At 35.2% G+C, this 12,173-nt stretch overlaps 1 protein-coding gene and 1 non-coding gene across 2 annotated transcripts; one reads left to right on the top strand and one right to left on the bottom strand.

The window, feature by feature from the left end:
* Window positions 1-9,262: 9,262 nt before the first annotated feature.
* LOC112504147 lies at window positions 9,263-9,369 on the bottom strand. Its single transcript, XR_003068132.1, has one exon. It is a non-coding gene; the product is annotated as a small nucleolar RNA R71 (small nucleolar RNA).
* Window positions 9,370-10,653: 1,284 nt separating this feature from the next.
* On the top strand, window positions 10,654-12,099 carry LOC112504144. Its single transcript, XM_025108096.1, has 2 exons — window positions 10,654-11,470; window positions 11,516-12,099. The coding sequence occupies exons 1-2, from the start codon at window positions 10,654-10,656 to the stop codon at window positions 12,097-12,099; spliced, it is 1,401 nt and encodes a 466-aa protein (XP_024963864.1).
* The last annotated feature ends 74 nt before the right edge of the window (window positions 12,100-12,173 follow it).

Here is a 12,173-nt window from a genome sequence, read left to right as displayed (position 1 = left end):
GGGGTTGTGACAAGAATTGGCCTGGGCTTTGCCTTTTTCAATATTAGTCTCCAAAGAATTGAGAACTAATAGATTATGTGGTATGCCTGGATTTTAAAAGTTTGGAATAAGATTCTTATATTCTTTTAACCCTGACACAACTCTCGTCAATTCTTTTAGCTCATAACAACTACCCCTCATTTTCATTTTAATCTCAACACACAAACCCTTTTGTATATAAAGCTCACTCCGATATGGTTGTCCTCTTGGGTAGGTTTGTCAGTTCTGACATTCCATAGAGGTATTTATGATAAGCACTCAGTCCCTCCTAAAATTTAGTATTATGCGCAGTTGATCACAAACAGTTGATCAAAAAATAATATTTCAGATAAAGCACACTGATCAGATAAAAATTGATCAAGATATTTGGCTTTAAGCACAATCAATGAAAAAATGATGCGACAATGATCAGATTATTCGGTATGCGAGAGAAATGAATGAAGATCTGTAAGAACAAATTTACAAAATCTGATATTCAAAGAATTATCGAATGTGTATCAATCAAAGAAAAAAAATATCAGAAAAATAATCTTTGAATACAAACGAGTGTATTATCACCGAAAATGATTTTATATAAGAGACGTGATAATAACAGTTTGAAGAATAGCTGAAACAGGTATTTGAGTTATGTACGATGAGAAATTACGCAAGTAAAATCTCAGGAAATACATGTTCATAAAAAGTACTCGTTTCCCAAAAAAAAAATTGTTCACTTTCCAAAAACATTTATTTAAAACTTCTAGAGACTCCCCCTAGAAAGTTGATTTCAGTAATGTTTCAGTTTAGCTCAAAAAATTAAAAAAAATAAAGGAAACATTTTAAACACGGGTTCTAAACTGAGTGTTTAGAAACCACTTTCGGTAAAGCACGGGTCCTGAACTGAAATGTTCAGAAGCCTTGTTTGGAATAAATTACAACTCCCCCTGTATTGATGTATCACTGATATGATATTCTGATCAGCACAAAGTTGACACACCTGCAAAACCAGATTAAGTAGATTTTGGTACCCAAATGAATTTGGGTCCTATTTTGTTAGTATCGGGTTGGGGTATGTTGTAACTTCCAAACCATCTATTCCTATTAGATATATTCTTTTTAGTACTTTGAACAGGATGACCAGAAATAGAATATGACTCATACCAATTATTGTGATCATACATGTTCTTACCTTTCGAACTGTTTTGATAGCTGTTATCTCCATGCCACCTTTTGAATCTTTTCTTATTGACAAAATCATTGGTTCTACATGTTGAGCACATAATTCTTCTCTTGCTAAGATTGATCAGATCATTAGTGGATCTCACAATGCAAGGAAGAATAGAGTTAGTAACAACAGGTGTATAAGATGAAACAGAATCAGCTTTATTAACCCCATACTAGCTTTTGAAAAATTATTGGGTGATCCAATGACATATCCTTGATAAAACTGATTTGAAGGATGAGACTTGTTCTTAGAAACAGTTGATTTAGGACTGCTTGAATAACTGTTGGATTTAACACTGGAACAGTTATAAAAACAAGTTTTACATTGAGATTGAGAACTAGTTGAGTTTTCAGCTCTTGAAAAGTCTGAAACTTTCTTTATTAACTGATCTCTCTCATCAGCAACTAAATCATAATTCTTCTTAAGTTCAGTTCTCATGTTCAATTCAGACACAAGTTCTGTCTCTAGATCAGACAACTTCTTTGAAGTATCCAAAAATTTACCTTATAATTATTTCTTCATCTTTTCAAACATTTTTCTTTCTTTCTCAAACTTCTTTCTTTCTTCATCTGAACTGCCCTCATCATTCTCCGAAGCAATGTCAAGCCAATTCTTTTTCTCAGTAAGCTCTTTGGCAATTGCAGCATGTTTCTTGACAGTACTTCTCTTCTCAAGAACAAACAACCTTTTCTCTTCATCTAGAGCTTTTTGTTTTTGTTCAGCCTCTTTCTTTTCTTTATCAACCTTGGCTCGTTCCAAGATGATAAGTTGTTCAAAATCTGAAATTTGATTCAAAAGAAATTTAGCATTGAGCTCAAGTGAATTAATCTTATTTTCATAAGATATACGTTCAGCTTTAAATTTTCTTTCTAGTTCAACCACTCTCTTCTTTTCTTTCTCAAAAACTTCCCTTTCATTATTCAAATTCTTTTCCACTTCTAAAACCTTTTCTTTCTCTAGATTCAGAAGCTTTCTTAGCTCAACCATGTCACTTTCAGAATTATGAAATTTATCAGTTTTAGAATGCTTTCTACCTGAATAATTTCTTTCAGCTCTCAATTCACTCTGAACTTCTTGGAGTTTGTGAAATAGATCATTATTAGACTTGCTCCATGTTTTCAATTCATTATCATAATCTTTTCTTACATCATTCAGAGAATTTTCAAGTTTATTAATTTGATTTTTTAAATCATTCTCAACTTTTTCTAAAACCTCTTTATGCTCTTTGTTAGGACTGAAAATCAGTATTAAATTGTATTCGTCTTGAAAGTTAAATATTGTCTATAATTGTAAAAGTCATCGTGTTTGAATTTTCTTAGGCAGGTTTGACTTTGACTTGTGTTTAGATGTTTGACCCTATAAATAGGGTAAGTCTTTGTAATTCTAAGAGAGGGAGCTTATTTTGTAAATCTGATACGTAATAAGAGGTTTGACCAGATTTGAAGAATTGACTTTTCCTCTCATCTCTCTCTCTATGTTCTTACAAGTTCATCTTAATGTTCTTGAGTCAAAATCTCAGATCTGCCATTGTTATCAAGGTTTTATGAAGATTGATCATTAAAGTGGAACACACACTCTTTTTGCATATTTGTCATGAATTCTACATTAGAATGGTTCTCATAAAAATGTTTATATATTTTTTTTATAGTCCACAATGCTTGTTTCCAGCTTGCAAATCTGAGCTCTCATCTCTTGATTCTCCTTCTCTAGAATATCTRCMATTTAGACAAAAAATAAGATTGATCAAATACAGGATCTATGCAGTTAAAAAAATGATTAAAGAAAAACGAACTAAAAGAATTACACAATTTCTCTAAAAAAATTCACACTTCACACAATTCTCAAACAGATGAAAATTAAACAAAATTTCAATACTCAACCAAATATGACAATCTTGACACTTTGATTAAATCTAGACGCCCAATAGTTTTGATAAACTTGTAATCAAATTCGGACACCTTGTTGACCAATTTGGACAATTTAATATGAACACCATGCACATGAAATAATAATGGCCGGACGAGATTAGCATGCAAGAATATCAACCTATGTACTTAAATCGCATACCTCATGAATCTAAACTGCTCAAGGAATTATGTATGAATCTGATCAAAGCTGTGATCTCAATCTGCTCATAGCTAAATCCGGTTAAGTCTACACAAGACTTAAACTAAATCGCTTTCACTCACTCTTAATCCGCTCAAGACAAGAAAGTATAACGCTCAAGTCTGATCACTAATCCGCTTACTGCAAACTCTAAATTGCTCACTGTATGAAGCTTAATCCGATCAAGTCCGCACAAGAGATGTACGAATCCGCACAAGAGATGTACGAATCCGCTCAAGAGGTGTGCCTTAAACTGCTCAAGTCCGCTCAAGAAGTGTCTCTAAAACACTCACCTAAACATCTAAATCGAACACCACAAGTTCGCTCACTCTGCTCCCTAACTCGCTCACAAGTTTAGCAAAAATACTAAGTATAAATAGCTTACTTCACTTGAAAAATCGCTCACCTAGTGTCCAAATTCGCTCAAACCTAGCTCACCTAGTGTCCGAATTCGCTCAAACCTAGCTCACCTAGTGTCCGAATTCGCTCAANCTAGTGTCCGAATTCGCTCAAACCTAGCTCACCTAGTGTCCGAATTCGCTCAATCTTATCTCACCTAGTGTCCGAATTCGCTCAAACCTAGCTCAGCTAGTGTCCGAATTCAGTCAAGACTTCAATAAGTGTGATGCTAAATCGCTCAGAAGTCCTCTCATCTCAAACACATAGTCTACATAACCTCATATCCGGTCAAACACTTACTGCAGTCTCTAATCCGGTCAACTAACAAGATTCAATCGTAAAAGACAACCAAGATTAGATCAAAACAACCCACAAACACAAATATTACAAAAGTTTATACAAACTTTGGATCAAACTCTACCTTTTTTATGAGTTTTCACATGAACATGAAGAACATCAATACTTCATAAAATCTCTAAATTTTTTACTTTCAAAAACAAAATCATGTAAATGAAAGAATGAAACCGATTCACGATTTAAATCCGTACATAATGAACACAATTTTAACAATCAATTGTTCAAAAATGAGAGATTTATGAGAAAATTTATGAAGAAAAAGATGAACATTCAAGAACATATATATGAACATCAAGAATAAGAAGCTGAAATTTCCAGAAAATTGTGCAATTCATGAAGATTTCTTCAATCAGATTTCCTGCAAACGTGTTCTGATACCAATTGTGTATCCCTTATATGATCAATCTTCAAGAAACCTTCAAATTATCAATGGCAGACATGATTTTCTATTAAGAACATGTAGGAGAAGTAGAGAGAAAAAGTCAATGCATCCAAATGTGGTCAAACTCTCTATTACGTATATGATATTACAATGAAGTATCCTCACACAAGATTACAAAGAAACACCCTATTTATAGGGTCAAACATAAAAGCCTAGTCAAAGTTAAACTATACACACAAAATCAAACACGATGTCTATTTTAATTATAGACAATAGTAACTTTCAAGACGAATACAATTTAACCCTGAAATTCAGTCCTAACATATAAGTTTTCAAAATAACTCACTACATATTTATGATATTTAATAATATAATAAAATTTAAAATATTCAATACTGATTCATTTTAAAGGTGTTGATGAGACGATTATAATTATATATTGGGTTCAATGCTTTGTGCTTAAATGTTGTATTCAAGTTTTTTATTTCCTTTGTATTTTCCTTGTATAAATAGGTTTGTTCCTTTGTTTTTAGAATGTAACTTTGAACCTTTGTACTTGAACTTTGAAGAATCTTTTGTACGCATCATTGAAGCTAATAGAAAATCTTTTGAAAAACTCTCTCTCTATACTTTTATGTGATCTGTCATTGTTGGTCTTATAATTGTTCTTGAAGTTTTATGTTTGATTGATTAATAACTGGAACATTAATTGGTATCAAAGCAGGAAAATAGCAACCAGAGAATCAGATTGATTTGAAGAATTGATTGATTGATCAAAACTTTCAATTTTTAGTCAAACTCTTATTCCTACTATTTTAATTCTTGAATTCGATAATCTGTATGTTTTTGTGATTGATTTTGATTGTATTTTGTGTGAATATCATTTATAATTGATTGGTATCATTCCATTGTATAATTGAATCATTTGGTGTTTCAATTTTGGATTTTTAAATTTCTTGAGTTCGAAACTATTCTTGCCGTTCTTGATCAATTTAATATGTTTTTGGATGAATTTGTTGCTTAAAACTTGTTTGTGGTAAGTTTGTGTATTAATCTGTGCAAGTTTTATTCAATTTTGATTCAATTTGAGTGTATTTTGGATTGTTTTTGCATAATCTGTTTAACTGTTCCTTCATCGTTTGTTAAACGTTCATTGGGCGATAAGCAAGTGTTCATCGCTCAATAAATTTCCTTTGAATCGTTGTTGTCCGATTACTACTTTTTCATCGCTTAGTGTTTTACGTGATAGCCCTTTCATCGCCTGGCTGAAACTTGTATTTTTGTCATCTTTCAATTTTTTAGCGATAACCCTTTTCATCGCTCAAAGCATTGAGCGATAACCCTTTTTATCGCTCAAAGCATTATTCGATAACCCCCCTTCATCATTCACAGTTTTATCCAGTGAAGTCCTCATCACTCATGTCTTGAGCGATAAGTGATCTTTTTGTTCGATAATCAAGGCTGAGCGATTAGCAAAGTTGGGCGATAAGAAAGTTAGGACATAAGCATTAGTTGGGCGATAAGGAGTGATAATCTGATTTTTTTTTTGACTTTTGAACTGTTTTAAAAGATCAAGTGTTAATCAATCTTTTGAATTGTTTGAAATGATATTTATGTTAGAAAAAGAGATCAAGGAACTAAAAGGGAAAAAGTTTCTGATTTGGAGAAAAGACTGAAAAAGGAACAAGAAAAGTATGTAGAGATCTTTTGTGAGAATCATTCAAATTTAGTTTGGGCTAAGGAGATCAAACAAGATTTGAATAAAATTGAAAAAGAAAAGAAGTTTCTACAAGCAGAGATAGATGAACTTGTTGGTAAAAAATGTTTATCTTAGTGAAAAACAAATGAGAAACTATGATCTGTTAAGAGACAATTCCAGATTGACATCTAGAGTTTATGAAATTAAGAAAGATTTAGAATCTGAAAGCAAAGAGTTTGAGGAAGAAAAGAAAAGGATGCTGAAAGAAAGGAACTTGAAAAAGAGAAGGATATGTTTACAGAGGCTGAAAGGAAGTTTGATGCTGAAAGGAAGATTTTTGAAAGCAAGATAAAGGCATTTGAGTTGAATACTATGAAGCTTTCACAACAAATCATTGATTTTGAAAAGATGATTATTGTAGAAAGAGCTAAATTTGAAACTAAGAGGAAAGAATCCGATAAGAAGTGTTTCGAGCTTTCAAAGAGTAATGTTGCTATTCAAAAGAATCTGGATGATGAGAGAAAATCTTTTGCTATTGAAAGAAAGAATGCAGCAAAGAAGAATTTTATTAGCTAAGGAGTTAGCTGAAAAGAAAAAGTGGTTAGATGTTGCTTCTGAGAATGAGTGATATGTGTTAAGAATTCAACACATAATGCATCCGTTTTGCGTCTTTTTAGTTAAAATTAGTTTCCTTTCATTCCCACTTTGAGTCATTTTGATTTATTTCTTTATACTTTTGTTATGGAGCTGAAATATTGTGGTTTAACTTGTTGGGACATAAAAATAAAAGCTAACGAAGATTTTTTTTGTAAAACAGCCTGATGCTGCAGCATTACAGCTGCAACCACCTGTTACGTACACGGTTTGGCAAGGGCTTAACGATTAAGCTGCTGACTTTTGGATGCTGATTGGATGACAACTAGATGCCAGCTGGAAGATTTTATTAATCAAGGATTTTTGGACTAATGGATCATCTTGTGCCTAGGATTCCATTGTTTATTAGTTTTTTGGTCATTAACTAGTGGGTTAAAGTTTGTTGTTTTGTGCTACACTTTTTGTATAAATAGGGGAGCTTGGCCATTTGTTTAAACACAACTTATATCATATTTGAAGAATCAAAATCAGCTAGTTAGGGCTGATTTTGAGAGCAACTTTTGAGAAAATTCCAAGTTCTTAAGTTTTCAATTTTCCTTCTTTAAATTCTCGTCTTTTATTTTCTCGTCTTTATTTTATGCTCCTTTACGTTTATTGTCATTTACTTTCCGTTATTTAATTTCCGCAATTTACTTTCCTGCAATTTACATTCCCGTCGTTTATTTTCTCGTCATTTATTTTTCCGTCATTTGTTTTCTCGTTATTTACTTTACGCAATTTACATTTATGTCTTTATTTTCCGTTATTTATTTTTTACTTTCCGTTATGAGTAGCTAAACTTTTATAGCTTGGGTGTAAGACGGAAAGGTGAGATTTTCAAACCAAACAAAAGTAGCTAAGTTTTTTCGTAAATGACGTTTCATTGTTTCATTTGAGTTTTTATAAAAACCAAGCACACTTCTTGACSGGTTGATCACTTGAAAGTGTTAAAGTGCGATGGACTTAGAGATAAGCCATCAATAAGCACGTCAACTTGGATGACATAAGAGGTAGACTTGAGAAAGTTGCCGACAAGGAGACTTGTCATTTATGTTTTTCAAAACTTAACTCCCAACGGGTTGGTCGCTCTTCAAAAGTGTCAAAGTGTGATAGATTCAGAGATGAACTATCAAGAACACGCCAACTCGAATGATATGGGAATCGACTCGAGAGAGTTATTTTTAACAAAGAGATTTGTTTCTCCATATATTTTGAAAACACCATTGTGTCACTATCCCCGGTCCGGACACCACATAGAGATATGGATGGAAAGCCATAAGATAGTGAAATGGTGAAGTCCGAGAGGAATGCCTTAAAAATAGATGGTGGAACTTAGTTTTGAAACACTGCTTGCTATAGCATTCCTATAGCATTGGCTGCTGGAATTTGCGTTTGGGTCTCACCTTAAGTCTTACACCCTTGCTTCTTATATTTGTTCTGTATTCTGTTTTGGATCACCTTAAAATCAAACAAAAGTCTTCAAAATCATCATCTGAAATCATCTCTTTCATTGGACTCTAATCTAACTTTGGCTACAATCCCTGTGGACGATAATCCGGTACTTGTACCACTTTATTACTTGGAAAGACGACGTTAGGCCGTATTGTATACTTGCTTTGTGGCCTAATTTCATTAGTCTAAAGGTGTGAAATATAACCGACTAGATTTTTGGCGCCGTTGCCGGGGACTGCTTCGCTAAAGTTTTATTTTCAGTAAAGTAAAAGATTTGATATTTCTAATACCATCGGAATCATTTTTAAAGTGGTGTATGCCACGGTCACAACGCGGGGAATTTTTCGAATTTGATCCCGATATTGGGAGAACGTTTCACCATCTGAGGAGGGCTCAAAGAACATTTTTTGCTCTACTCCCTCCTAATATGGCGTTACCTACCCCAATTGATCCGGAAATACCACATTTGAAAAACCAACCGCCGGGTTTTGAGCAAATCTCACAATTTCCGAACTTTGAACAAGAACATCCCCATAATGGTAATATTTTGGACACGGAATCGGAACCTAATGAGCACCAAAGAGCACAAACTCCGAACATAATTAATTTGGCAAATTCCAAAAATGAGAGGATCATGGATTATGCTATTCCGGATTTTGAGCAATTAAATTCCGCAATAGTTAGGCCACATATGACCGCTCTCCATTTTGAACTCAAACCGATAATGTTTCACATGTTGCAAACAAATTGCCAATTTGCCGGATTACCTTCGGAGGACCCACATTCGCATTTAAAATCTTTAATGGAAATCACTGATGCTTTCTTGATCCCGGGAGTGTCAAATGACGCTCTAAGACTCACTTTGTTTCCATTTTCCTTGAGGGATCGGGCAAAAACATGGTTTAGCTCATTAACTCCGGGTTCTGTGCCGTCATGGAGTAACATGGCGAAATTTATTTTGCGAAGACATTTCCCACCAACAAGGAACGCTAAGTCCAGAAATGAGATTTGTCTTTTCAAACAAATGGACGATGAGGCTGTTCCTGACGCGTGGGAAAGGTTCAATGAGTTGCTAAGGATATGCCCGCACCATGGCATTCTGTACTGTATTCAACTCTAGACGTTTTACAATGGGTTAAATCCCATGGCAAAACAAATGCTCGATGCGACTGCAGGCGGAGCCTTTACAGCTATGACCTATAATGAAGGATATGAAATCCTAGAAAAGATTTCGGCAAACAATGGACATTGGACCGACCCACACGCTCAGTCACAGAAAAAGACTGCGGGGATACATGATGTAGATGCATATACTGCATTAACAGCCCAGCTTACCTCCATGACCAACATGTTGAAAAATTTAACTTCCGGTCAGGAAGGACAGCAAGCTGCTAATACACCAGTCCAAACAGTCCTATCTGTGCAATGCGTGTGCTGTGGCAGCGAACACTCGTTTGAACACTGTCCTCATAATGCTGAATCAGTAAACTATGTTTATAACCGAGTTAATCCCTATTCCAATACCTATAATGCCAGCTGGAAACAGCATCCAAACTTTTCTTAGAACAGTCCCAGTTTAAACCCACCAGTCCATAAACAACAAGGAACTTCTAATTTCCAATCGCAACATCATGGAAATAGTTCTAACTCTCAGAATCACCAACAAGGTTTTCAAAACTCACAACCACCTTTTCAGACCAAACCTCCTCCACAGACAGAATCATCTTCTTTGGAAGCAATGATTAAAGGACTTTTTGCACAAAACCAAACTTTGATATATCAACAAAGTGCGGCCATCAGGAATTTAGAAACTCAAGTTAGTCAACTTGCGCTTAACCAAAGCAATCGAGCCCTAGGTACCTTGCCCAGTAATACAGAGGTCCCTAGAGACCTAGGTCAGGAACATGTGAAAGTAGTGACCCTTAGGAGTGGGAAGGAGTTGAAAGAAAAAGTACCCAAAGATAGTGCACCAATTTTGACAGAAGTTGATGCTACAGCATTGGTTCCTGCCAAAGAAAGACCGGTCCTACCCTTAGAGAAAAGGCATTGGAGACAACCACTTCTGTCCCCCCTAGATCAGACTTTCCATTACTCTTTCCGGAGGATGCCTTAAAGAAGTCAAAAGAAACTGATGTATTAGAGACCCCTAAGCTTGATGCTAGCAATTCATCTGAACCTCCAAAGGGCACCACAAAGACCTAAGGCATTCAGGATCCATCTTGTTAAGCACCTCCAAGTAAGAATGTGATAAAACCAGTCCCTCCTTATGTTCCTTACCCCCAAAGGTTGAGGAATCAAAAAGAGGAACTGCACTTTAAAAAATTCTTGGATGTGTTTAAAGAATTGCACATCAACATCCCGCTTGTTGAGGCAATTGAGCAAATGCCTAGTTATGCCAAGTTTCTGAAGGACATCCTAAGCAAGAAAAAGAAGTTGACTGAGTATGAAACTGTAGCCCTTACCGAAGGATGTAGTGCGCTTTTGACCAATAGCATACCCCCTAAGCTAAAAGATCCAGGGAGTTTTACCATTCTTTGTTCAATAGGAGGGAAGGAGATAGGGAAAGCCCTATGTGACTTGGGAGCTAGTATCAACCTTATGCCCTTGTCTGTTTTCAATAACCTAGGCATAGGAGAAGCTAGACCAACCACAGTCACACTCCAATTGGCCAACAAGTCCATAGCATATCCTAAGGGAAAAATTGAAGATGTTTTAGTACAAGTTGACAAGTTCATATTTCCGGCGAACTTTATCATTCTAGACTTTGAGGCAGATAAGGACATTCCTATTATATTAGGAAGACCATTTCTAGCCACTGGAAGAACTTTGATAGACGTCCAAAAAGGAGAATTGACTATGAGACTCCAAGACCAGAAAGTAACATTTAATGTCTTCAACTCTCTAAAGTACCCTGATTACTTGGAAGAGTGTTCAAGAATATCTGAGATAGAGGAAATGTGCTTTGAAGAAGGAATTCAGAAGAACTTTAAGTTGGAAGAGGAGTTTGATGAGGAAATAGAAGGAGATGTTGAAGAAATAGAGAAAATAGGAACTGATATTGTCCCAGTGGATGCTGCAGCATTTGAGCTGCTAGAAAATAATGAGCACAAAGACTTTACCCCGTCCATAGAATCACCACCTGATTTGGAGTTGAAACAACTCACATCCCATCTAAAATATGCTTTTCTAGGAGAAGAAGGCAAATTGCCTGTCATTATCTCATCTACCCTAGAATTGCATCAAGAAAAGAAACTTCTGGATATGTTGAAATTGCATAAGAAAGCCTTCGGATGGACCATTGCTGACCTTAAAGGGATTAGTCCCTCTATTTGTCAACACAAGATCATCCTAGAAGATAAAAATTTCACTTCCATAGAACCCCAACGAAGGCTAAACCCTGTCATAAAAGAGGTAGTCAAAAAGGAGATTTTAAAATGGTTAGATGCCGGAATTATTTTTCCGATTGCCAGCAGTTCTTGGGTTAGTCTAGTCCAATGTGTTCCAAAAAAGGGAGGGTTCACAGTCATCACAAATGACAAAAATGAACTTATCCCTACTAGAGTTGTCTCCGGTTGGAGAATATGCATGGACTATAGGAAACTAAACAAGGCTACCCAAAAAGACCATTTTCCACTGCCTTTCATTGACCAAATGTTGGATAGGCTAGCCGGAAAGGAGTTCTATTATTTCTTGGATGGTTATTCAGGGTACAATCAAATAGCCATTTCTCCGGAAGACCAAGAGAAAACCACATTTACTTGTCCCTATGGCACTTTTGCTTTCAGAAGAATGCCATTCGGACTTTGTAATGCTCCAGCCACCTTTTAAAGGTGTATGATGTCCATCTTTTCTGATATGCTTAAAAAATCCATTGAAATATTTATGGATGATTTTTCTGTGTA

Source organism: Cynara cardunculus, unplaced genomic scaffold, assembly GCF_001531365.2.
Source record: "Cynara cardunculus var. scolymus isolate 2C unplaced genomic scaffold, CcrdV1 Un_Scaffold_4771, whole genome shotgun sequence".
NCBI lineage: Eukaryota > Viridiplantae > Streptophyta > Magnoliopsida > Asterales > Asteraceae > Cynara > Cynara cardunculus.
This window is presented reverse-complemented; position numbering and strand designations above follow the sequence as displayed.